The sequence below is a fragment of the Sapajus apella genome, unplaced genomic scaffold (assembly GCF_009761245.1).
Source record: "Sapajus apella isolate SASKATOON/1434 unplaced genomic scaffold, GSC_monkey_1.0 scaffold50, whole genome shotgun sequence".
NCBI classification, from domain to species: domain Eukaryota; kingdom Metazoa; phylum Chordata; class Mammalia; order Primates; family Cebidae; genus Sapajus; species Sapajus apella.
Window position 1 is genome coordinate 5374546 of NW_022436990.1, and position 27598 is coordinate 5402143.

At 42.7% G+C, this 27598-nt stretch overlaps 1 protein-coding gene across 1 annotated transcript in view; it reads right to left on the reverse strand.

Annotated features, from left to right (window-relative positions):
- TTC6 (tetratricopeptide repeat domain 6) overlaps nucleotides 1–27584 on the reverse strand; it is a 259315-nt gene extending 231731 nt beyond the window's left edge. Inside the window, exons 1-2 of the mRNA XM_032242507.1 lie at nucleotides 27072–27584; nucleotides 16228–16308 (exon numbers count right to left, since the gene is read on the reverse strand). Coding sequence (XP_032098398.1) covers nucleotides 16228–16260 — 33 coding nt within the window. The 5' untranslated portion in view covers nucleotides 16261–16308; nucleotides 27072–27584. The remainder of the gene's footprint in view (nucleotides 1–16227; nucleotides 16309–27071) is intronic.
- Nucleotides 27585–27598: the final 14 nt, after the last annotated feature.

Here is a 27598-nt window from a genome sequence, read left to right on the forward strand (position 1 = left end):
TAAGTGGTGTGCGTATATACATAAATATAAAACAAAACTGGAATCAATAAAATTCCAGCTCAGCAAAGCTTCTTATAGTGGAACCTCACTGTGTTCCTTGAGGCACAAGTGGGTAAAATTATCATGTAATTTTATATCCACCTATTGGCCCTTTCACAAGAACCATGAAAAATCTCTAAAGCAGTCATTTTTCTTGGCGGAAGTTTCCCAAACCCTTATTGGGTTTCTTGTAACATTTCTTTAGACTCTGATGTAGTGTTCCACTTCTAAGCAAGCAGGCATCATACTAAGCAGGGCTTAGAAAATCTGCAGGACCCCTGCTACAACAGAATAAAGGCCACAAACTGTGGCATGGAGCCTGGATCATTCGGCCCATATCGTTCAGAGTATTTCAACATTTTTTTTTTTTTTTTTTTTTGAAACAAGATCTCACTCTGTTGCCCAGGTGGCTGGAGTGCAGTGGCATGATCATGGCTTAGCACAGCCTCAGCCTCCTGGGCTCAAGTGATTCTCCCACCTCAGCCTCCTGAGTAGCTGCGACCAGATGTGGTATACCACATTCAGCTAATATTTTAATTTTTTTTGTAGAGATTCAGTCTCCTTGTTGCCCAGGCTGGTCTCTAACTCCTGGCTCCTGCCAACCTCCCATCGCAATCATCCAAAAGTGTTGGAATTACAGGTGTGAGCAATAATGTCTGGCTTGTTTCCACAATTCTAATTCATAGCCAACAATTTTAATTTGGAAGATTTTCATATACCAATTCAGATTTGCAGTTTCTCTGAAAAAATGAAAAACGAAGGCTGTGGCAGTGCAAAGGCCGAATCCCGGCTCTTGTGTGACTAGACAGCTGTTTCCCCTTCCCTCTCCAGTTGGTGGCAGATGCCCCCTTACTGACCCAGTTCACTCCCTCAAAGTGTCACCTGAGCCACAGCAGCCTGTAGGAAGGTAATGTGGGCAGCCTCAGAGTGGGCTGCAGCCAGATTATGAGGCCTTCATTGCCGCTCTCTACTTTTTCTGTGAGCTACTGGAAACCACTCAACATTTTTAGCAGAAAAGTGACTTGATACATTGAGTAGAAAAAAGAATAAAGCCTAGAAGGGCAAGTAAGAATATTGTAGCTGAAGCCTGACTCTGGCTTTGATAATGAAGCAGAGTAAAAATAGAGGCAAAGCAAGGTAAAACTGACAAGACCTGGCCAATGATTAGGAATAAATGGAAGCAATTAAAGCTCCTTCGTAAAATAGGGATTTTGAGTCACCCTAATGAAGTCTTAGTCATAATAAAACTTCTGTTATTCACTGAACTGTACCCTTTAAAATCGTTGAGGACAAATGTTGTTATGTGAATTTTAACTACAATTTTTTTAAAAAATCCATTATTCAGCAGGGCCAGCTAGCTATGATCATAAGTAGATTTTGAGATATTGAAAGATCATTACCCAAAGTCGGGCCAGCAGTAAATATAAATAGTGGCCAATGGCGGGTTCTGTGGCACACTTACCCATGAGAGGCAGGAGCGGCAAAAGCAGAGTTAGAAAAATGAAGACGACAGTGTTCACAGAACACACCAAGAGTAGCATTTCAAGAAATCAGAGTAAAAGGAATAAAGTCAAACAAAAAACAATGAACTAGAAGAATAGTAAGTCTTCAGAGAATACTCAAGTTTCTTTGAAAATAAATAAAAAAAAAAACAGAAACACTTCTGGAACATCATCATTATTTCCAGATATGATTATCTACCGGAAAACACAGACACTAGAACTATAATAGAGCTCTGCAAAGAATTTTAATTTAAAAAAATATATATCCCTCAGTAATTCCCTTATACAAAAATGGTCCTGTCAAAAACATAATGGACTCTAGCATGGACAACAGAGACCCTGTCCCTATTTTAAAAAATGTTTTTACTATGATGGTAAAATTTCATTTGTAATATTTTTTCTTTTCTTTTTTTTCTGAGGCGGAGCTTCACTCTTGTTGCCCAGGCTGGAATGCAAGGGTGCTATCTTGGCTCACCTACACCTCCCAGGTTCAAGCGATTCTCCTGCCTCAGCCCCCCGAGTAGCTGGGATTACAGGTACCCGCCACCATGCCCAGTTAATTTTTTGAATTTTTAGTAGAGACAGGGTTTCACTCTATTGGCCAGGCTCGTCTTGCACTCCTGACCGCAGGTAATCCATCCACTTCTGCCTCCCAAAGTGCTGGGATCACGGGCATGAGCCACCGTGCCCAGCCCATTTTTAATATTTTTTAAAGTAAGTATCTAGGTATAAACCTAAAAAAAAAATGTACTGAAGTTACTTGATTGTATTTTTTTTAATTCTACTGAAGGACATTAAAGAAAGATTCAACTAAATAGAAAGTTAATGTTCCATGATGAAAAGACCAAATATTTTAATTGTATTAGGGCTTCCCAAAATATTGTATTGGTTCCATGCCAATGCAAAAATCTGAAAATGATATTTTGAACTTTGAAAGGCAATTCTGAATTCATTTGAAATAACAGGTTGGATTAGCGAAAGAAAGAAAGAAAGAAGAAAGAAAGAAAGAAAGAAAGAAAGAAAGAAAGAAAGAAAGAAAGAAAGAAGAAAGAAAGAAAGAAAGAAAGAAAGAAAGAAAGAAAGAAAGAAAGAAAGAAAGAAAGAAAGAAAGAAAGAGAAAGAAAGAAAAAACAGAAATGAGGGAGCACTTGTCTCTCAATGAGGAGCAACCAGATAAATAAAACGTTTACAGATATAAGAATTAGAACTGAAAAACTGCTGCTAAAATCAGTAGCTATGCTGAAAAAGTGAAAAAAAGGATTAAAAATTATATTTGTTATAATATAAAGGCAGCATTAAGTTGATGATAAAAGAATTTTTTAATAAATTGTGCTGAGACAGCTGGACAACTATTTGGTGCATTTTTTGATGTATTTCAGGTCATGTACCCAATTAAATCCAGACGGACTTAAATGTGGAAAATATATTTTTATTTTACTTTGCTTTTTTTTTTTTTTTTTTGTTTTTTTTTTGACAGTCTCACTCTGCCACCCAGGCTGGAGTTCAGTGGGGAGATCTCGGCTCACTGCAACCTTCCTCCACCTCCTGGGTTAAAGAGAGTCTCATGTCTCAGCCGCCTGAGTAGCTGGGATTAAAGACACACACCACCACACCCAGCTAATATTTTGCATTTTTAGTAGAGACAGGGTTTCACCATGTTGCCCAAGCTGGTCCCAAACTCCTGACCTCAAGTGATCTGCCTGCCTGGGCCTCCCAAAGTGCTGGGATTACAGGCATGAACCACTGTGCCTGGCCTGGGTTGACAGTTAAAAAAAAAAAAAATCTTTTAGCATGTTACAAATTCTGTTTCCCTGTCTTCTCTTCTTAGTGGTGTCTGATGAGAAGTCCATGGTCTTTTGAATTATTGTTTCCCTGTCAATAACGTTGTTTCTCTCTGTCTGCTTTTGAATTTTTATCTTTGTTTTTGTTTTTGATCACCATACACAGGATTTTATTTGCATTTATTCTGGTTGAGATTCACTGAGCTTCTTGAATCTATAAATTTGTCTTTCTTCAAATTCAGGAATTTCTCAAACATGATTATTTTTTATTTTTTTGAGACAGGTTCTCTGTCATCCAGGCTGCTGGAGCAATCGTCTTCCTTTTTCCTTGGGACATTAATTACCTGAATGTTAGAGCTTTTTGGTATTATCCTTACAGGGATCTCAGGCTTTCTTTTTTCTCTCTTCTTATAATGGATAGTTTCTGTGCATTTATCTTTCAACTCAGTTACTCTTTTCTATGACATATCCATTTTCCTTGTCAAAACTTTTTGAAAATATTATATTTTCAGGTACAAAATTTCTTTTTATTTTTTTATTTCTCTGCCAAGATTTTCTTTTTTTAAATTTTACATATTTCTCTGTATCATATATATATATATATATATATATAGACAATTATATATACATACATATATATATATATATATATATATATATATATGTATATATAATTGTCCTTTAGTTTCTGGGTTATATGTGCAGATCATGCAGGATTTTTGCATAGGTACATACATGGCAATGTGCTTTGCTTCCTCCATCCCCCTGTCACCTATATCTGGCATTTCTCCCCATGTTATCCCTCCCCAACCACCCTACCCCTGCTGTCTCTCCCCTAGTACCCCCAGACAGACCCCAGTGTGTGATGCTCTCCTCCCCGTGTCCATGTGTTCTCATTGTTCAACACCTGCCTATGAGTGAGAACATGCATTGTTTGATTTTCTGTTCTTGTGTTAGTTTGCTGAGAATGATGGTTTCCAGATTCATCCATATTCCTACAAAGGACATGAACTCATTGCTTTTTGTGGCTGCATAGTATTCCGTGGTGTATATGTGCCACATTTTCCTTGTCCAGTCTATCATCAATGGATATTTGGGTTGGCTCCAGGTCTTTACTATTGTAAACAGTGCCACAATGAACATACGTATATATGTGTCCTTATAATAGCATGATTTATAATCCTTTGGATATATACCCAGTAATGGGATTGCTGGGTCAAATGGAAGTTCTATTTCTAGTTCTTTGAGGAATTGCCACACTGTCTTCTACAATGGTTGAACTAATTTACACTCCAAGATTTTCTTTTTATTTATCTCTAGCATATTTTCCTTTACTTCATTGAGCATATTTATAACAGTTGCTTTAATGTCCTTTCCTAATACTCTCAACATCTGAGTCATTTCTGGACTGACAACTGTTGATTATCTTTACCTCTGAGATTGAATGAGTCAATTTTCCGAGTCTTTTCATGCCAACTAGTTTTGGACTATATCCTGGACATTGTGAATGCTTTGTCATGTAGAGTTGGGGTTCTGTCACATCCTTTCTGAAGAATGTTTTTGTTTTTAATTTAGCAGGCAGTTCACCAGTCAGTTAAACTCACTGTAAGATCTGTCTTACTCTGTGGTTGGTGGTTCAGTTCAGCTAAATCTCAGTTCAGCTCTTTAAGCCTTTGCTGTGCTACTTTGAGTTTGTCCTGCATATACATGAATCAAAGGTCAGTCGGAGACGTGGGGTTTAGAGAGAATTTGGGGATTATCTTCTCTAGGTCTCTTCCCTCTGGAATTTCTCTCTCACTTCTTAGTGATGTTTGTTGTTTGGGCTCCTTTCCCTGATTGTTCTGGCTAGAATGATGAAGGGCTTTCTATCAATGTTTTTGCCACTTGCACTATGGCAGTCTGCAATTAGAGACTGTTTGAAGAAAAACCACAATAAACCTGGAAACTTCTCTCCAGGGCGGTTTCTACAAACGTTGACTTTCTCCACAATCTTCCTGCTTTTGTTTACTCCTAAGAATTCTTAGGTCAATAACAAAATATTTTGTCCAGATTTTATATGCTGTTGTGCAGAATTGGTCTGTAAGATGCACCTGTGGATCTCCAACAAATTGCTTTTGAAACTTAGAGCAGGAAGCATTTTAACATTTCAAAAGCACAATGAACATTAAACACACACACATCATTTTATTTTTATGTATTCTTAAAAAAATATATTTTTATTTAAGACAGAGTCTTACTCTGTCATCCAGGCTAGAGTGCAGTGGTACGATGATGGGTAACTGCAGCCTCGACCTCCCGGGCTCAAGCAATTTTTCTACTCCAGCCTTCTGTGTAACTGAGACTAGAGGTATGTGCCACCACACCTGCTTAAGTTTTTGTTTTTTGTAGAGACCGGGTCTCCCCATGTTGCTCTTGTTGGTCTTGAACTCCTGGGCTGAAGCAATTCTCCCTTCTTGGCCTCCCAAAGTGCTGGGGTTACAAGATGAGCCACTGTACCTGGCCATAACATTTTATTTTTAATTTTGACTTTTTAGGAATTAAAGGGAGTCCAAGAAGGGAAGATAGAAAATGAGGAGAAAAAAAAGGCAGGGGAGTATATTTTTGTGTCATTAGCTCTTACATATTCCTATATGTATGTATTTTTGAAGGTAAACACATATTCACAAGGGATATAGGAATATTCTAGGTGACTTTATAAAGAGCTAAAATAGTTTATGAAATTATAGCTTTTTATAGTTTTTAGTTATAAAATTTCTGTGAGCTTTTGAGTAGTTTACAGAAAAACCTCTTCTGAGCCTGAAAAATATGTCTTTCTCTATTTTCTATATCCCTTTAAATGAGCACCTGTAAGTGGTAAGTTACTATTATTGATATTAACAGGATTAAACACAGCAAAACAAGTATCATAGAAAGTGCAGAAAAATAGAAAAAGATTTACTATTTTCCCATTCTATTAGCAAAGTTATTAATATGTTTATATATTTCTTTTGTAATGACAATGTAAATGACAATGATGACACTAACAGATCTCATTTCTCCCACTGATATTTCAAAAGCAAATATTGTTTTCAGGATATTTTTATTTTCCTTGAAAGGCTGAAGATTTTACTAAATGAGATAGATTGTCCTTGGGCTAAAAAGTTTCTTTTAGAACTTTAGTACTGTGCATTGGAAATTGACATTGGCCCAAAATTTAGGAAGTGTCAATTGAGATGATGTTTGATTATGGACCTAGGAGAACCCAAATCTTATCTTGTTCTTAATAAGTTATCCTTCTCAGTGTGGTATCTGACTACACATAGGAAGAGTTCAAGGTCAGGTAATCCATATTACTTTCTGGGCCCATTCCTAATGTAATACTCTGATGAGTTAGGCCTAACATATACAGGACTGCTTTTCCTTTGTGAGAGGAGTTTGTGCAGCTTGCAACCAAGTCATGTGGTAATCTGCTCCATTTATTTCTATTTTAGTTATAATCTAGAGCAGAGTTTTGGATTTTCTGTTCCAATAGGAGGAAGAGATGCAACTGCAAGAACCAGAGAGCAACCTGCAATGGTCTAGCAAATTCAAGCAGGCAGGCCTCCCTGAGGCTTCAGCCATTTTTGGCTGAAGAACTTTCTTCTGATAGCTGACCTGGCCTTGTGAGAGAGAAGAAAAGGCTGGTTCTTGACCCTTCTGACTACTTTAGTGCTCAGGCCTTGAACCTCCTGGCAGGAGAGAAAGAAAAAGGCATAGATAGATTTTAAGAGCGTTCTGTCCCATTTTAATCTGTAGAGTAAACATAATCAACCAGGTTTGTGAGCTGCCACTTTGACACATCATGTAGATGAATACTTTCTTTTTTAGAGACAACTATATTATTTTTCCCTTGGTATTTCCAAACTAGAACTAGTCTCTCTTAGTAAATTACTCCTATGAAAAAGAAAAAACATGCTATTTTCTCACAGGAATGATTGTTCAAAAGTCATTTTACTTATTTTGTGTGGTAGAAGTGGGTGGGGATATAAAGGCACTTAGCTTTGATGGACTGGCCCATGAAGCACTGGGATACCACACATCTTGAATGTACAATAGAAGTTCCTGTTGAATTTAGAAGTTCTATTTCCTGTTGGTTTAATTTTAGATAGAAAGAGCAACTTTCCTGTTAAGAACTCATGGGAATGTACTGAGAAGTGTTAAACAATGAACACTTGTTAAACTTCAATAGCAAACCAAATGCCTGGGAGAAGTGGGAAAGCAGGAACTAAGAAATAAAAGGGAAGTGCAAGTGGGAGAGTCAAGTCAGATTCTCAGCAGTTACCAATGTACTTCTGGTCTGTGCTCTGTTCCAGTTACTACCTTTCAACCTTTTGCAGGAAGAAATGCAGATAGTGTTGATATGAACATATTGCCACCTGTGCAAACAATAACAGCCAAAATACTATGGGGGGAGGGATTATACAGCATTTTTTAAAGTAGGGAAACTTTCTTAAGGGCTTTAGAAATATTTTCTAATGTCCATATCTTATGGCCTGGAAAACTGGCAGCAGATTATTTTCACTTTTTAATATGAATCCTTTGGATGGATAGCATTGAATTGTCCAAGGTCAAGTCAGTGGTGGAGCTAGGTAAAGAAAGAAAGCCTATTGATTCCCAGATATGATGAGCTCTTCATGTAGTCTTCAGTTAAAAGCAATAGGACTATATTTGGAGGATAAACAGGATATTTTCTTCATACTACTCAAACATCATTATAAATGAATAATTACAATTGTAAAGATACTTCTTTCATGAATTGATATGAGTCCAATAGATAAGTGATAAAAATGAAAGTAAATGCTGGGCACGGTGGCTCACACCTGTAATCCTAGCACTTTGGGAGACTGAGGCAGGCAGATTGCAGAGTTTGAGACCAGCCTAGCCAACAAGGTGAAACTCTGTCTCTACTAAAAATACAAAAATTAGTCAGGCATGGTGGTGGACACCTGTAATCCCAGGTACTTCGGAGGCTGAAGCAAGAGAATTTATTGAACTCAGGAGCCAGAGGGTGCAGTGAGTCAAGATTGTGCCATTGCACTCCAGCCTGGACAAGATAGCAAGAGTCTGTCGCAATAAATAAATAAATAAATAAATAAATAGATAGATAGATAGATAAATTTAAAAAAAAAAGTCAACACAGAATTCTATATCTTGCATGCATATTTTTAAAAGGTAAACCAAATAAAGACACATTCAGACAAAGAAACCTAAAAGAATTATTCATCAGCCAATAGGAACTACATGAAATTCTAAAGAAAGGTCTTCAGGCAGAAGAGAAATTATACCAGAAGGAAATTTGTATCTTTAAGAATGAACGAAGACCAGAAATGTCAAATGTCTGAGTAAGTGCATGAGGCTATTTTTTTCTCTTAAGTTTAAAAATAATGTATGAAAATTATACTGTGGTGTGGGATGTTTATATAAGTAGATGCAGTATCTATGACAACAAGAACCATAAAGGCTGGGATAGGGCTGGATAAAGGAACTATATGGTGGTACAGTTTCTGCATTTTATGTTAACTGGTTCAATATTAACTCTAACTAGACTGAAATGTTAAGGATGTATATTGTAATTACTAGAGAAACCATTCTTAAAGTAATACAAAGAGGTGTAACTACCCAACAGATAAGAAAATGAAAAACAAAAGATATTATTAAATCTTAGAAAATATTGTAGATTGAATAATCATGAAAACACAATATATCAGAATGTGTGGGGTGTAATTAAAACAGTGTTTAGAAGGTAACTTATACCTTAAATGCTGAAATCAAAAAGAAGAAAGGTCTAAAATCAACAACCTAAAGTTCCACATTAAGAATCTAGTAAAAGAAGAATAATGCATACTCAAAAGAATGGAAGGGAATCATAAGTACAAGGATATAAATCAATCACATGGAAAACAGAAAAAGAATTGAGAAAATTAACTAAGCCAAGAGTTGGTTCTTTTAAAATATCAACAAAATTTAAAAACCCATCTGGCTAGACTGTTTAAGTGTACAAAAATCACCAGTATCAGGAATGAAAGAGAGGATTTCATTATAGAACCTAAAGATACTAAAGGGCAATGAAAGAATGTTATAAACAACACTATACCAACAACATCTAACAATTTAGACGAAATGGGCAATTCTGAAAATTACAACTTACCAAAATTAACACAAGAAACAGGAAATCTGAATAGCTCAATATTTTTAAAAGATTTCATCAAAAAATCTCACCACAAGGACACTTCCAGCTCTGGTTGGTTCTCTCAAATATTCAAGAAAGAACACCAATCTTACACAAATTTCCTTCAGCAAATAGAGGAGGAAGGAACATTTATTTTATGGTATCTACATAACTATAATACTAAACATGACAAAGCCATGTTTTAAAGAAAGAATATTACATACTAATATTCCTCATGAGCATACATGCAAAAATCATTAACAAAACACTAGCAAATCAAACCCAAAAAACATATTTTTGAAAAGGATAATACATTGTGACCAAACAGAGTTTATCCTAGGGTTGAAAAATTGATTTAAATATCTTGATTTCATTATATTTATTTGAAAATCAATATAATTCACTATATTAACAGACTATATGAAAAGAATATAATTATTTTGATAGTGAAAAAACATTTGACATAATTCAAAAACCATTCAGGATAAAAATAAATTAGTACCTCTAGGCAAACTATGAATCATAGGGAACATCCTCTATTTAATTAAGATAATCTACAAAATATTTACAGCTAACATTATATTTATGCTTTCCCTCTAATGTTGGAAACAAGGCAAAAATGTCTCAAGCTTACCATGTGTATCCAACATCATACTGAAAGTCTTAGCCATTGCAATATGGCAAGATAAAGAAATAAAAGTAATAAAGATTGAAAAGAAAAAGGGAAAAAGTGTTCCTATTTGCAGATAACATAATTTTTAGGGTAAAAGTCCTGAGGAATCTACAAAAATCTATAAGTACTAATGAGAGAATGTATCAAGGTCACACAATACACAGTTAACAACATACAAAATCAGTTCTATGTTTATATAGTAGCAGCAAACAACTGGAAAATATTTTTTAAATTCCACTTACCCTGGTGCCTCCACAAAACATAAAATTTAGAAATTAATCTAACAAAAAAGTCCCAAATCTCTACACTGAAAACTACAAAACATTATTTACATAAATTAAAGACCTACATAAATTGAAACAAATTACATCCATAGATTGGAAGACTCAGTATTCTTAAAAATCACAATTCTCCCCAATAGATCTATAGATTCAATGCAATCCCAATTTTAAAAAATACAGCAGGTTTTTAAATATAAATTACAAGCTGATTCTAAAATGTATACATAAATTCAAATGACTTAAAATCACCAACATAATTTTTAAAAAGAAAAATCTGGAGGACATACACTATCCAATTTCAAAACTTACTACAGTAAACTACAGTAATCAAGGCAAAGGTTGTGGCAAATCATTATGCCAAGTAAAGGAAGCCAGACACAAAAGGGCATATAGTGTATGCCTTCTTGTATATGAAATTCTAAAACATGCAAACTTTTCTATAGTGTCACACAGCAGATCAGTGATTGGTTGCAGGGTGTGAGCTAAAAGCAGGGGTGGAGAACAAAGAGGACAGAAGAAAGAAAGGTTCGATTATCTTGATGATAGCAGGAAATGTTTCAAAGGTGTATGCATCTGTCAAAACTCATCAAATTGTATGCCTGTACCTCGTACATTGTACAACTCTTAATTTGCGCAGTTTACTGACTATAAATTATGCCTCTATAAAGTTGTAGACAGGGAAAAAGCAATTTGTTCAACTTTTAGATGTGCACGTTAAAAAAAAACAACTATTGATCTCCTTTAAATTTCTGCAGTGGTAGTCTGCGTTAGTTCCATTGTGGGTCTGTGGCCTTCAATGCCCACAATCCTCTTATTAAGCCCACGGTGCCTCACCGACCACCAAGGAATTAGAGCCAAACTCAGGAAACCACTCTCTGTTCTGAAACTACGCACATTGATCCTGGTGGGAGCAGTCACCTAATGGTAGTTAAGGTTTGCCCAAAACAAGCTGCCCTGCAATGGGACAGCAGAGGTCAGGCAGATGGAAATTAAAGTCCCTCCACTGTGACCTTTCACCTCTCGAAGTCTCTTTGAATCCCTACCTTTCTCCTTCCTAGCCTATTTTCTCCTGTCCCCGCAGTCTGGTCCTGCGTCCTGCACCCACCTCTCTCTTCTGCCAGGTTCTCTATCCTCCTCCCAGCCCCTCTTCGACCCGTGCTCACTCTCCCACGAAAGGCAGCCCTAAACTCCAGCCCCAGTGCCCCAGCCCCATCTTCCATCCTGATTTCTGCCGGGCTGGGGCTGAACCTGCCACACAGGATTCGCGCCCAAACAACGCAGCTCTCCTTCGCAGAGCGCCCTCAGGAAGTCACCGCGCCCCAGGCCGCGCTCTCCTCTCACCCGGCCTCGAGGGCGCCTCCGCTCCCATTCAGGTGGCGGTGAGATTGCGAGAGTCCCACAGGCCTTTCCGGTGCCGAGAGGCCGGGTGGGCTCGACTGGCTCCAAGGACGAAAGGACGCTCTCCGTCGCCCAGCAACGAGCCGAGCCGCGCGCCCTCCAACCCCCAGCGCCATGGCTCGCACCTCAACTGCACCCACCTCGCGGGACCCGCTCCAGGGCAGCCTCGGACTTGGACCCCAAACCCAGGCCTCACTTCTCCCGTCACTAAAAGACATTGCCCCCGAAGAGCCTTCTGGACTGAAGCCGCCTGAATTGGCCGCTTTTGCCGAGCTTAGCCAACATTTTACTTAAAACTCTTGCTCTTTCTACGTTTAAAAGAATAATGCTGGACCCCGAGACTTAAAATTTCAGCTTTGGGGGAACGAAACAGATGAATCTCTCACAAACATAATGTTGAGCTAAGAAGCCAGACAGCGAGGAGTACATACTGTATCATTTCATCACATAAAGTCCCGAAACTGCAGTGCTAATGGATGTAGGCTCAGCTGGCATATTATAAGTAAACACAAGAAGGTAACAACCATAAAAGTCCAGAGAGTAGCCATGTTGGGAGTGGGACGGTGATGGAGTGGGCAGGCAGTTCCGGGGTAGTCGGGGTGCTAGCAACATTCTATTTTTTAACCTTGATGATGGCGTTTCAGATTTTCTCTTTGTGATAAACCATTGTTTTCTATTGTGTTCACTTTCCTGTGTAATATCTCACCATTTTTAAATGCTCAAAAAGAAAAAGAAAAACCAATTAGAGAAAATAGTGTAGATGAATGTGGTTTGCTCAGTACACTAAGCAGGCCTGCACGTATTTATTTTATATTCCTCTGTACTATACCAACCCCTCTCTCTCCAAATACTCAGGCAATTAAAAAAATGAGGTGGGGAGAATGGCAGATAAAATGTACTGGAGTTTATTGTCATGAATAGTCAAAATAAGAAATAAACATTCTAGAGAGGCTCCATGAGATCTGTGCTGGAAGAGGGCAACATGTTTCCCAGAAGTTCAAGATAAAAGTCTTGTGCTCCACAGTTCCCTAGAGAGGGGCCTCTCAACAGCCCAGCTTTGGAGACTGATGCACTCAGGCATCCTCAGGCCTCTGAGAAGGAAGCTCCTGCTCTGGAAACAGAGAAAGCCAGGCTGGGACACATAGCTCTACCATGTGGGCAAGTTGCTTTCCCTCTCTGGGTTTCTGCATGCTCATCTGTAAAATGGAGATCATAATCTAACCTCTCAGGTCTGTTATTTCACTTCCTAACACAATGGAAGTGTTCAAAAATGGTTGCCGAATGCTCTCAAGATGAGAAGCATTCTACAGAAAAGGATCTGCCAACCCTGTGGTTTTATTGCATTCATCTCCCTGCCCTGTGAGCACTCTGTATGGGCAGCTTTACTCTAAGTGTGGGAGTAGCCTCTTCAGGCCAGGACTAAATTGCTTTTCCCTGCTAATTAAAATAACAAGCAAATAGCCAAAGTGCTTGTGAAGTGATTAAAAGTTCATGGTACTATCCCAAATGCTGTACAAAAATAATATACAGCCCATGTTCCCAAACTGAAAAAATATTTTAAATTAATGCAACCTTGAAATACGTCTATCATACAGTCAGGAAACAATTTAAATGGCAAATAAATATTGTTGATTAATACTTCATAAAATCAAAAAACAGTAACTAAGGACTCAAGTATCCATATCATAAGATAATACAATCCAGGGAACCTAGGTAGTATTATCATCTTCATTGTACAGATAAGATATTTTTCAAAAAGATTAAGGAATTCACCTGAGGTCCCCTAGTTAGTAATACTGTGCTAGGAACCTCTAATCTAGGTCTAGTTTGTTTGTTTATTTATTTATTGAGACAGTCTCACTCTGTCACCCAGTTGGTGGGCAGTGGGGCAAACATGGCTCACTGCAGCCTTGACTTCCCAGGCTAAAGCAATCCTCCTGCCTGAGTCTCCGAAGTAGCTGGAACTACAGGAGTGTGCCACCATGTCCCATTATTTTTTTCTTTTTATGTTTTGTAGAGATGGGAGTCTCTATGCTGCCCAGGATTGAGCTTTTGGGCTCAAGGAATCCTCCAACTTTGCCTCCCAAAGTGCCTGTGTTACAGGCACAAGAGGCTGTGAATGGCAGATCTAGTTTTATTTTTAAAAAGGTGGGAGTGGGAGACAGAAGAAGAAGTGGGAGGAGGAGAAGTTAGTTATTGATTTAAAGGTATTTCAAACTTGTTGATATCGTAATGCCTTCATATGAAAATCTTAATCCTTCTAGTACCATCTTAAAGAGAGGGGAATAAGACTCAAAAGAGCAGCATAAAATCATTCAATAGTCATTGAAACACTATGATTTCCTCTAGTTTTTGCCACTTTCCAACCACCACCTACCAGTCCTCTTGCCACCCGCTTTTGAAGCCCCCTATAGCTCACTACAGCGTGAGCAAAAGCAGAGCCAGTGTGACTTTCCAGCTTCCACAGCTTTGATGCGTCACCACAGGACAAACTCCAAACACAGTTCTCCAAAGAGAATGAGTCTCCTCACAATTAGAGCCTGCCTAAAGGTTTAAGTACTTGGGAAATAAATATTAAAATCATGTCTTTACTTCAAATTATGGACTAAATAAGTTCCAACTGGATGAAATATTTTGATTTTGTATAGATAATACTTGCAAGCACTAACCAGGTGCAGTAGCTTACACCTGTAATTCCAGCACTTTGGAAGGTCAAGGCAGTAAAATCACTTGAGACTAGAGTTCAAGAGCAGCCTTTGCAACATGGTGAAACCCTGTCTCAAAATTTAAAAAATTTAAAAAAAAAAAAAAGGCAGGTGTGGTGGTATGAACCTGTAGTCTCAGCTACTCAGGAGGCTGAGGTTGGAGGATTACTTAGGCCCAGGAGGTCGAGTCTGCAGTGAGCCAGGATCTTACCATTGAACTCCAGCCTTGGTGTCAGAGAGAGATTCTGTCTCAAGAAACAACAGCAACAAAAAACTCATAAGCACTAAACCGTAAAAGGCAGAAACTATAAATAAAAATAGAGATTTTTGGAATATTTGCATTATACATTAAAAATAAAATTAAAATGCAAATAAAAACCTGGGAAAAATTTTATGACACTTATGGCAGACATGAGATCAATATTCTGTAGATGAGAAGTAGACACTCCAAATTTTCAACTGGCTAATGAAGGTGAGAATAGGCAGTTCCCAAAAGAAGAAAAATGATGGCCAAAAGAAATAGAAAAATATTCAACTTGATTAATCTCATAAATACAAATTAAAACGATGTTATACAATCTTCATCAATCAAATTACAAAGTTAGTAATAGAATGTGTGCATGAGAGTAAGGAAACAGGATTACTCATAGATTTCTGAGGGCATACTGCTTGGTGTCATATAGCAAAATGTCTCAAAAGGCTTAAATATATCAGCCTGAGCAACATAGCAAGACTCTGTCACTACAAGAAAAATTTAATAATTACCTGGACATGGTGGCACACACCTGTAGTCCTGGCTACTTTGGGGCTGAGGTGGGAGGATTGCTGGAGCCAGGAGTCCAAGGCTACAGTGAGCTATGATTGCACCACTGCACTCCAGCCTGGGCAACAGAGCAGGACCCTTTCTCAAAAAAAAAGAAAAAAAAAAAAGATTAAATATTTGCATGTATTTTAACCAAGAAATTCCACTTTTATGAACTTTTTCTACATAGAAGTATGCAAAATTTTCAAATAATAATATTGAAACATTGTTTTAAGAATTAGAAGGCAGAATCTTGTCTTCAATTTAGTATCTTTAGTATCTAGCACAATGTTGGCACATGGAATTCTCATGGATGGTCACACCTAAATAATGTCACTGGTTTAGCTAGTCAAGACTGAGTTGTTGCCAGAAACAGACCTGAAAAGAACTGAGCTCTAGACTTAATGTTCTAGAGATGAGGAGCCAAAGATACTGAGGCCTTGCGGAACACACGAGGACATTTCCCATGAGCCCCTCAGTCACTGGACCTAGTTTAGTGTCTGCTTCTATTAACACAACTCACCACGAGCAAAAGTCTCAGTCCTTGATTTATAGCAAAGTTCAGTTCACTGAAGGAAAAAAACAAAATCTTGATACTATCAATATTTGATTTTAGCATCAGTTACTTTAACCATTATGTTAAATGCAAATCAGCAAATTAAAATGGCAAATATAATGCAAATAAACTCAGAGTTTGCTCCCCTGCTAGACCCATATGCAGCCTTTCCTGCAGAAACCAGCCACCACAGAAATCCTGGAGCCTTCATGGCTGTACTCCAAGATGGTGATGGGGAAGGAGTAGAGCCTTTTGATTACTTACAGGATGAGGATGAACTGGAAAGAACTGAACACATCATACCTCACTTCCATGAATCCTCGTTCCTCTCCTCATCAATCAGGTCCCCACAGAAGACAGACAGCACACAAAAAAAGGGTTTTCCTGGGGGGAAACAAATTGAAGGTGGGATTAAAGGGAGCTAACAAGAGAAAATGAGTCACTCAAGGTCTAGCAATATTAGGAAGTTATTGCCACTTTTGATCTGAATGGGCAAGGTGGGGAAAGGAGGTGTTAACACAGCCTGGTGAAAGCTTAAACTGAGGAAGAGGGGCTGCTGATGAGACTGTAGACACAGAGAGGGGAAATAAAGGACAAAACCACAGTGAGGCAGGGAGAAAGCAGGAGGCCTAAATACTCCTACCAGTCTACCCTCCTGCCCTTCAGTCCTGCATCATTGTCCTTCATTGGTCAAACCCATTTGGAAGTCCAAAGGCAAGGAAGACTAAGTAGTGTGGCCTATGGAGAGCTTGGCAAAGTGGGGAGCTGGAGGGCATAACTGAATAACCAGCAGAGTCCCCTATTGTACTGCTATTGATACACAGAAACAAGCATGGAGACAGCTTCCAGTGCCGTAGGGTGCTCCAGCCTTCTCCAGGCACCTGCTCGCCCCACCTTCCCCATGGCAACCTAATTAACATCTGCCAGGCTTCCCTCCAGATCCTAAACTCCAATGAGGTTCTAACATCTAAGCTTATGGAGTTCAGGAATGTACCCCTACGATGTCAGCTACCATTCTTCTTTGGAGCACCTTGGAAGTCTGGCACCGGGGCATGACCTCAGGGTTCTTAAGGCAAGATAAAAATAGCAAGCACTGAGCAGAAAGGGAAAAAAACTGAGTAAAACTACTCATTTGAAAAGAAAAGATACAAGTAACACTAATGAGTCTGGTCCAAAGCAGGTGTACTTGGCAGGGAATTAAGGATTTATTTTTCTTGGAGGTAGTGGCTGATGTTTAGCATTCCATTTATACTTTACACTTCCAAAGGGCTTTGCTTAGATGTTCTCCAGCTATGGTAATGCACTAGAGATTTTGCTGAGTTTGAGGTCAGTCATTCCTTTTCTAACGATAGGTATGTAAGACTGTTGTATGTGCTTTGTAGCCTAAACATTGAGCTTAGAGAACCAATGCCTGGTTTATGCTTAGAAAAACTAACAGCTCTCCCAAGTAAGCTGTAAAAACAGAAGCTGCATTTAGCCAAGGATCACAGCCTGAGACTTCTGTGTACCAGCCCACTTCCCCCATATTCACCTACCCACATACCAATCCAAGAAAAATTAATAAGCTTTGAAGATGTGTTGTTTTTCTGTTGTCCAGTGAAGGAAATATTTTATTTTATCCACCTGGATCCTGATTACTGAGTGTAGCAGAATTCAGAAACTTACTGAAGCTGGTACTCAGGACATTCTTAGCCCATCCAAGCCCTGTTTAAAATTTGTGGGACATTTCTCATGAAAGAGTCCTGTATCCACAGCTGACCTGCAACCATCCCAAACTTCATCAATAAGAAGGTTTAATCAATTTCTAGTCTTCACTTGAGCAGACATATCTACATGTGAGCAGACAAATCACAGAAACCCCTCTGTGATTTAGTCTTTTCAGACTATATTGTCTGTCTTAATTAAACTTTAGCATCCCACTAAGCTTTCTTGCACATGCAAGGTAACATTTAAGTCTTTAATATTTGAAGAATACACCATAAGCCCAGCATGCTTGCTTCATTTCAGATGGACTTCAACTCCCAAGAAGAAACTTATAGAGAATTTAAATCAAATAATTTTTGAAGACAGCAACTAAAGCTTCCTTGATAATAATGTCTTGGGTTTTCAGGATTTTAGAAAATGTCTCAGTATACTTCTCTAAATGAGTTATAAGTGGTTCTAACTGTCCATGAGAAGGGCAGAGGAGGAAGGAGAAAGTGTCTAGGTGAAAGCAAGGGTCTTGCTTTCTCATCTCAGTTCTCCCTAAGTTCAGAGGCTGAGGGTGGATTGGCCTCTCAGAAGCCCAGACTTCATTTTCTTTCTCTTTCTCATCTCTCCTCTCCTTCCCAGGTAACTCCTAGATCCAAGCCACAACCCCATGTTTGCCTGATATACACACAGCCAGGGCAACGTCAGGAGCCTTTGAGAGAGGTGTGCCCAGACACCCAATGCCTACAAGTCCAGCCAGTAAATTCAGGTGGGCTCCAAGAATCCTCTCAGGAGCCCAGGAAAGGCACAGGCAGACTCTTGGGGAGGGATCTTCCCTCTCTCACCTATGAGTAGAGGAAAGGACAGTTTGTTCTGCAACCCCAGTTGGGTTTAGCAGGGCCTAAAGGGTCAGAGGTTCAAGACCTCTCGTCTCCTCTCCCCTTGAACCACCTTCCTCCAGAAGATCCTTAATGTGAGCTTGATGCAGTCTCCGGATCTCCTTCAGACGGTGCACTTACTTTGTCATCCATCACTGACTGGGTGGAGAGTGACTCTGCCAGTCAAGGAAACTGGGAAGTTCCAGGCAGGGTCCTGGTGGACACTGAGACTTCCCCCCTGCCACGGGGCCCAGTTCCCACAGGAGAGCTCTCTCCTCCTCCTGGACTGTAGCCTGGAGGAACTGCAACATCACAGTTGATGTTGATGAGGGAATGGTGACCACAGGCAAAAGATCTAGAAGGGGGAGCATGGGAGGCACACTTGGTCAGCAGTGCCTGCCACTACATATCTCAGTATCCAGCACTGCCCAGGCTCCCAGAATTCTGTGAAGGCTCTTTTTGTTACCACTTATTACATACTCAATCTACACTCAACTGGTATAAGGTGGGTACTCCCATGACTATTTTACAGTTGGGTTGAGGCTGAGAGAGCTAGTCCCCTGCAGTATCCAGATTGGAATCCAGGTCTGATTCCAAGTGGTAATTGCATTGAACATCCCCAGCTGCACTGCTGATTGCATGGAATATGCATGCCCCAATGAAGTCTGTCTAATGAAAACGACAAAGTTTCAGAGATCTTCAGCCTCAGACACAAGTGGCCTGAGACTGCCAGCTCTACGGAGAGGAGTGTGCAGAGCACTGAGCCTTTGCCTCCCTGAGGAGGCTTTGCCTGGGCTTAGAAATTAGAAGAACAGGTTGGTCTCTCACTCTTCTGCTGCTGCTGCTCCTGTCTTTGGAGATGCCTTCAGTGAAAAGGAGGAATGCTTTTGCCCCAAATTTACCATAAAACGTGGACCACAAACCTGGATATTCAGCAAAAAGGAAGGAAATTTTTGTGGTACCAATTATCCCAGAGTCTTCCTCCCCTCTTGGAAAGTCACTTTGCCACTTCTGGAGCTGAGCCACACACCACCACAATCACCATAGCAGTTTCCTTCTTAGGTTCACACAGGTTCCTCATTTCCCTGGGTGAGGTTGTCAGGGCTGACTCTCATGCCAGCCACTACTCCAGACTTTGTACCTGCAACTGACCATTGCCAGAACCCAGATATTGGGTCCAAGCTCCTCACCTGGGAAAAAAAGAAACATCAGCACAGAGAGCCTGGCTGGGGTTTCCTAGCATATTAGAGGTCAGCAGCACTGGGGCCAACCTCAGAACCATGCTGCCCCACCCTAATTCTAACACCGGGTCTGCATCTCCACACAGCTTCTGTACTCTTGGCTTCCCCCACCACCCCTCCTCCCTACTCTTGTTCTCTTTCCCTTTTTCTCTCTCTCCCTCACTCTCATCTCTTAGGATGGTGGTTTATTCTCATCCAGCACCTGCAGGAGTTTGTGAAGCTCCTGTTCCAGTGTAAACTGACCTTCAACCTCAGCACTGGGCTTTATTTATTGAAACCACTTCTCTTGGTGGGGAAGTAGGGGGGAGGGTCATGAGGAGGTCAGTGGAGACCAGCAATTCACAATGGAAGGTATTTTGGCGGGAGGAGGCCAGTGGGATTAGAAGAGTGGGATCCACACCACCAACTGCATCCTCCAAAGCATTTGAAAAAAAAAAAAATCTACATCAGATCTGCTAAAACTCGAAACCTGAGTCTCTAAGGTGGGTGAGGCTTAACCCGAGTTCCCAGCCCCGCTCCCCGAACTCCGTAACTGAGGTCCGGGTGGGGCAGCTTGGAGAAGAGGATCTGAAAGCAGGATGGTAGGGGTGCAGATCCTCGGCAGCAGCTGAGCCACAGCTGAACCCCATATCCGCGCAGTGGGAGAGTGGGGGGTGGTAGGAACATAGAAGACACCAGAAGCTGCGGGAGGATTGCACAGCCTTGTGGCTTCCCGAGTGACAGCAACCCAGAAGAGGAGGTAGGCACGTTTACTCTTGTAAAGACTCCCCCAACTCCGGCTTTCGTGGCAAATAATATTTAAGGATAAAAAATGACACGAGGGGTCTCCAGTTATTACCTTGCCACAATAGTGCACATTCTGAGATTGGCGGTACTTTAGGGAAATCATTACATTACACAGGGAAAGTGTGTAGAATAAAATACTTTGTATCTTATGTATACTTTGTATCTTATGTAAAATAAAATACTTTGTATCTTAAAATGCTTCCCATCTTATGTAGAATAAAATACTTTGTATCTTAAGTAGAATGTAATACATTGTATCTTATGATACAAGACAGAGAGGCAATTAAGGTCAGCACCTGGTAATTTCAAGGGCGCTGTCTCCGTCTTGGCCAGCTAAGAGGCAGGCACCAAGGAGGATCACAACTATGATGCTCCCTGCGCAAACTGGACCGCAGGCTCACAGAGCCCTAGGCGTCCTCCAGAGCAGGGGCCCAAACGAACACGAACACGCAGCATGCTCTAAGCCGGGAGCGCAGCCTCGAACTAATAGAGAGCTCTAGTGCAAAGCTTTTCCTCCTCACTACGTGGGCTCGGCTTTATTTGCTTGCCAATTTAAACATATTATTTAAACACCGATGTTTCCTTTCCAGCTCCTAGTGAAACGTGTAGCTTGACAAGAAATTGATGGGGTTCTTCAACTTTTAGTCAATGTCTGCTATTGAAAGGTGTGGCTGCTGCCTTTTCACAGCAAGGGAAAGTAAAATATTTGACTTTGGGCCACAAGTTGGCCGCCCTATATGGGCAAAGTAAGCTGCTGATTCTGCCCATGTTCAGGTACCCAGGAAAGGAAGCATTTATTTGTTATACCACCCGATGATATTGGTTAAAATCAAGCATGGATGACAGGGAAAGAGCCAGACTCACTGGGTTTGGAAGCTCAAGGTTCTCAGGTATCTGAGACCCTGTCCACTGTGCCAGAGCATCTTTCCCATCCAATTCTTCACTCAGTCCATTGGCCCATTCATTCCACAAAACCTTTGTTTTCCTAGTGCACCTAGCTAAATCAAATATCTCAGATTCTCTCACTTGGGGACTTTGGAGGTGGTGGATATGGTTTCTAGATTCAGAAATTAAGCTAGCCTGGCCAGTCCCTGGGCTGGGGTAGTTAGATGACTGACTCAACAAATCTTTACTGAAAGTCGACTATGCTACAGGTTTTGCTCTGGCAGCAGGAACCACAGCAGTGCCTACCCTCAGGGAGCTACTAGACCAGTAAGGGAGAGAAAAAATGAATAAGAAACAAATGGAATCTGCTGTGAGTATGTGATAAGAACCTGGCAACGCATCCAGAGCACCGTGCGGACCTAAGGAGGGCAGGGCTCAGTTGTTTGTGAAAGGCTGCAGCATTCTCAACAGGGACTCCAGGAGTCTTCTCTGGACTTGCCACCACAGGTAGTATCCACTGGCAGCTGTTGCATTTCTTTACTTTGATTTATGATTCTGGTAGGCAACCAAAATTACAGCATTTAGAAAGTGGTCAGAGTTCCTGCAAATCTTGCTAGTCATCTAGCAAAAGCAAATGCTGTCAATGAGGATGCTTCATAGTTAAAAACAAACTCACTGCAAGGTAAGCTAAGCAGTTTTCTTCTGTGGTCCATAGAACAAAGAAAATTTATAAAAAAAAAAAATCACACAAATGCACGACTCTCAAAACAAAACTTTTCTCTGATGTTAGCTCTTGGAATAGCTGCTGGAAGTCCCAGAAGCAGCTATCCAACAGTGCTCTCCAATCGAATTTTAATTTTAAGTAATGAATGTAACCTCCCTCTAGGCATGCCAGTAAATTAGTTGGCAGTCGAAAGCATAATTTTAAAATTTGGGGGGATATCAGAAAGCTGATACAATGAAAAACTGCTGGCAGAATACATTTTTCATTTTCTTTCCAAGTGTAGGATATGACATTATTGTTATTGAAGCATCTGTTAAACAGTGCTATGTAATTTGAGGGTAATCACATATGAATAGCCAAAGTTAAACCACCAGGGACAACTGAGAGACCCTGGGAAAGCCCCTGGGTGTGTGGAGGGAAGGATTCGAGTAGATTGGAGGGCGCTGGCTGGCCTGGGACAGAGAAGCTAAACACTGGTCGACCCTTCAGGAAGGATTTAGGATTAAGCTGCCAGCTTTGAGGCAAGAGATGAAATAGTTGACTTTTCCAAGCCCCTCTGCTTCCACCACCGCTCTCCATTAACGCGGGGCTTCGGCTGATGGAGAAGAATCCAGGTCCTGACGTACCCTTACCCAGGTTTCCAGCCTCTCAGCTCTTGCACACAGGAGCAGTGTGCTGGTGGGGAAAGACCGGGATCTCAAAGCACTCTCCCGAGTCTGTGGTACCTAGTAGGACCTCAACTGCTCAGGTCCTTTTTGCTCTAACGCAAACCTAAGAGCAGTCACGTTTCCCTCTAATCTTCCAGCTCTTTGTGGGAAGCGTGCGTTGCTTCTCCCTTTCCTAGGCTTCTACCCCTACGGCTTTTAAAGTAGAGGTCCGGGAAAGCCTGAGGATCGTTTGAGCAGCACGGAGCGGAGACCGCGCTCCCCAGGCAGGGGATCCGCTGGATGAGGAGGGACGGGCTGGGGCTGAGCACATCCTCCAACAGGCGCTGACCTGTTTGAATAAAACAATAACTCGGGGGCCACAGCAACCGGGAGACACGCATTGGCCACAGGGACCCAGACCTGGGCGGGGGCGCCATAATCGGCTCCTGGAGCCTCGGGGGAGGTAGGTTCCCCTCCTCCTCGAGGGCCTGGGGGGCACTTCTTCCTTCCAAGGCTGTCGATTGCCCAGCAGGGGAAATCACCTTTTTCAATCTTTCTCATTTGAATACATGAAAATGCGAGTTGATTTTGGCAAGGCGAAATTCTCCCACGGCCAGAGGGACGGTTTTGTCGCCCGCGGGCTAGGCCGGGTGGGGAACAGCTCCGGCTCCGACATCCGGCTGCAAGTGAGCTAGGTCCGGGCCCGGGGCCGCTCAAAAACCAGGCGGCGCTTAGGCAGCAGTAGGGGAAAGGACAAACCCAGTGGCTGTTTTTTTGTTTGTTTGTTTGTTTGCTTCAACAAAATAAGCGAAAGCTCGGGATACGTTTGTGTGTGGCTTTTACACACACAGGCACAGACACAGGCACATGCACACGCACATGCACACACAGCTGGGAAAGGATATGACTCTGTACAGAACTGCCTGCAAAGCCCCGTCAAGTAGTCCCAGGGCCCCTACATACTAGAAAGTTGTGAATTAATCCCTTAAAGATTTAATGATGAAAGGAAGGGAGAGAGCAAGGAAGGTATGAGGAAGAAAAATAAAAAGGCAGCGAAGGAACCGAGTTCGAACCCTGGCCCGGCCCTTGCTTCTCTCGCACTGTGGACCACTGTCTCGCAGCGCCCTGGCCCCTTCCCCACCTCGGCGCACACCTCCAACTGCGAAGGCCAGGCACACGCAAATGTGACCCGTTGTTTCCAGCGTCCCAGGCCTTCCTCACTTCTAAGCTGAGCCGGGTCCCAGTCGGGGTCGGCTTTGAAACGTGTTAACAACCACAGGTCTTAGTTTCATTGCATCCGATTCTCCCTTGCAGAAGGAGGACTTAAGCCTCTTATCTGGGTGGGGGGCGGGGTCCCGCGGAGGAACTCGGACCACCCCGTACCACACGTGTCTGGGCCGCTTCGGCCGCCACCTGACAACATCCCCGTCCGGGGAAGGGTAGGCAAGGAAAGCGGGAGGCGAGGGCAGCCACAGAGGGAAGCCCTCGAGAGACTCCAGTGGGACCGCAGAGCCCCGCCGGCCCGGGTCCTGCTTTCTGCCCACCCTGCGGGCCTGCTAAATGGGAAAGACCCGGTCGCCGCGAGAGGCCGCCGGCTGGGTCCGAGGCCGGAGCCCGCGGCCTTTCCTTCCACCTTCCGCCGTCGTCGCTCTCTGCTTCTCCCTGCCTGGCGAATATCTGCGGAAGGGGCTCCCAGCCAGATTCTGCTGGGAAGTGTAAGCTGAGGCAGCCCAGGGTTGTCAAGAACCGAGTGCCGCCCGGGTACTGCGGACTGCGCCGGGAGCAGGCCCCATGGGTGTGGCAGGCGCAGCTTCCGGGAAGGGCGGAGCCGCTTCCTCCGCTGGCGGCCACCTGGAGTACCCGCGCACCCTACCGTCCTCACTGCCGCGGCTCCCTCCACTTGAGGAGCCCGCCCTCTCGGCGACCTGGACCGTCCCAGGCTGTCGCAGACCCGTCCTTACCCCAGCAAGTTTAGCCTGGGACACCCCAGGAGACGCCACGTGCCTGCCCTCGTCGGTACCCTGCCCTGAGTCCACCCAGCCTCCCCAGAGCTGAAGACAGGCCTGGTTTCCTCCAACGTGCAGCACAATCCTTGCAAAGCACAGTTTGCAATAGTGTACGTGCCTGTTTGGGAAAAGCGGCTGGAAAAGAGCAGCCTGCAGCCGCTGGACTTGGCTACCCGACTGGCCGGCAATCCCCAGACAGCAGCATTAATTTATGTATGTATGTATGCATTTCCAAGTCAAAGACCCAACACGACCCTGCTGATTCGCTTTTAAACTTCGGGGAAAGTGACTGGTTGGCATTTGGTACACTAGAACTTCACCTCCTAAATTTGTTAGGTGTCTTGCAGTGAGGCCACTGAGATGGAGAGAGTCTGGGAGCTGGCCGAACTGCCATCTCTCCTTCCACCTTGGCCTAGGCTCTAAGAACCTAAATTGCTGGCTGTGGTATGCGTGCGGAGTTCAAGCCAGTATCGCCTGGCGGTAATCCCTGGAGGTGCCTGCGGAAAAATTCAGCGATCCCTCTCCACAACCGGAGGCGCTGTGTTCCTGGAAATCCGCGCCCCCCGCCCCCATCCCCAACCTCACCCCCAGGCCGCGAACCTGTGATCCCTGAGCTGGATTAAGGCTCTGAAGCTGGCAGAGTCCATTCTGCACCACCGGTCTTTGGCTTTGAAGCCTAGGAGAAATTCCGCTTTGGCCATCACGCTATGAAGAGTGGATTTTTTTTTTCCTTAAGTCAGCTTGTTTTCTTTTTTTAAGATGAGACTTATGTTTGGGAGATGGTCTAAAAGAATATTTGATATTGTAATTGACACCCCCCCGTAAGGTGACAGTGTTTTTACCCCGCTTAAAGCACCAGATTTTTGTGCACCATAAAAGCCATTACTATCTATAAATTGTCACTATTGGTAGAAAATACCCTAGACTTGCTCGATGTTATTGAAGAGCCAAGAGTGTTGGAGAATCACCTCCAGAAGGAACAAGGAAGCTCATTAGCACTGAAAGTCCTCCCACCCCCATCAGGCCGAGGGAGCTAAGCATCCGTGTACTTCACAAATGTAACTAAAGTTAGCTGCTGATAGAAACTTTGCACAAAAGAATTAGTTTCTGACACACAATTCGCAGATACATTTACACAAACTGATGGGACAACTTGCAGTTACAGGAGCAGGCTGCATTAGGGAGGGTTCCTGCCCTACTGAGTTCCAGGTGAAGTTAATTTCACTCATTCCTTTCCTTATGATGTGACGTTTCCACCCACCACCCTTTTTGGAAAAAAAAAAAAGTTGTAATCCAATGCTTTTATCTTTTTTTATTTCCTTAACTGCACATCTTCACCCTCTCTGCTCCCCTGCTGACTTAAGAGATTTGTTTGGTTCAGGGACTTAAAGTGATTCTCTTGCCAGATTTCAAGTAAGAGAGATTTAAAAGAACAAAGCACAGGGAAAAAGGTATTTGTTTGGAAGACAAGTTAAAACACATTTCTTAAATTGAGATTAATAGCAGTTTAAAAGCTGTGCTAAACAAGAAAATGTTGCGGATTTTTAATTACTTTAGAAAGATTTTATTTTATTGTTACTTAAGGGAACCTAGTGCTTCTACAGGCAGTACAACACACACAGCACAGACACTCAGAAACTAACACACTCAGTCACATGTGATCAGAAATACACAAACGATCACACACTCAGAAACACATGCACCATTTCCCTACCTATCACCAATTCATTGCCTATCACCCAGTCACTTCAGTAGTTCTCTGCCAGGACAAGTGGGCAATCCGCCACCCAGGGCCCCATGAAAATCAAGAGACTCTGCGTGGGGGAGACTCTCCCACCGACATCCAGGACCGATTAGGAACCAAGCGAGCCCCTGAGATCCCAGCCAGGCCTCTCCGGGTCACAGACAGGATCAAACGCCCCTGCGAGCCATCTCGGGCTTCTGCCTGGAACCTCTTTCGAAGTGCAGATGCCTTCCCGCGCCCGGGCCCTTGCTCTCCCAGCTAATAATGTGCGTGTTATGGGAGATGTCCCCTCCCCCTGACCTTTTCCTATCAGAAACCAGACGGTAGTCTCCAGCTCAGTCCCTGAAGCTGCTGAAGGGGGGCGGGAGGAGGAGCCCGGCAGAGGGAGGACGGCCCGACTTGGGTCCGCCTGCCCTATCCCACAGACATCTGCTCTCAGTTTCTTTCTCTTTATGGTCGCTACAGATGACAAGGGGAGAGGAGCGGACCGAGGCGGAGGAAAAAAAAAAGTCATGTCATAAAGATATAAACCGGTGCGGTGACTCACCTGCTCTTAGCCGCAGGTACGAGTTTGTGGCAGCGTCTCCGCTCTGCTAACCAGGAGCTCAGGTCGGCCTAACGTCATTTGGCTCGGCTGACTCAGATGACCGGGTTTCTAGTGACGAAGCAAAAGTGGGGCTTTTTTCCCCTTTTCTAGTCTGAAGCCCAGGAAGAAAGAAAAAAAAAATGTCTGTATTCTCCAGTCTCCTGGGGTTGAACTTTGAGACAGGAATCAGGAAGGAGGGGGAAGGGAGCAGGAGGGGCGCGAGACTGGGGCACAGTCCGAGCTCGGAGGGTGGCCAGTACCTCTGGCGAGGGACCCCGGGGTCACTTAGCCCACAAGGTCTCTAAGCCCGGTCTCCGACACCACCACCCCCGGCCTTCTCTGGCGGCGAGATTCCCATCCAGAGCCCTAGCCCGCCTGCCCGGCCCCGCCTATTTTTTCTTTTTCCAAAGGGGGTTACACCCCCTCCCACCCCATTTCCCTCTTTCCCTAGCCTCGGGGCTTAAACCAATTACACTGCTTTGCAAACA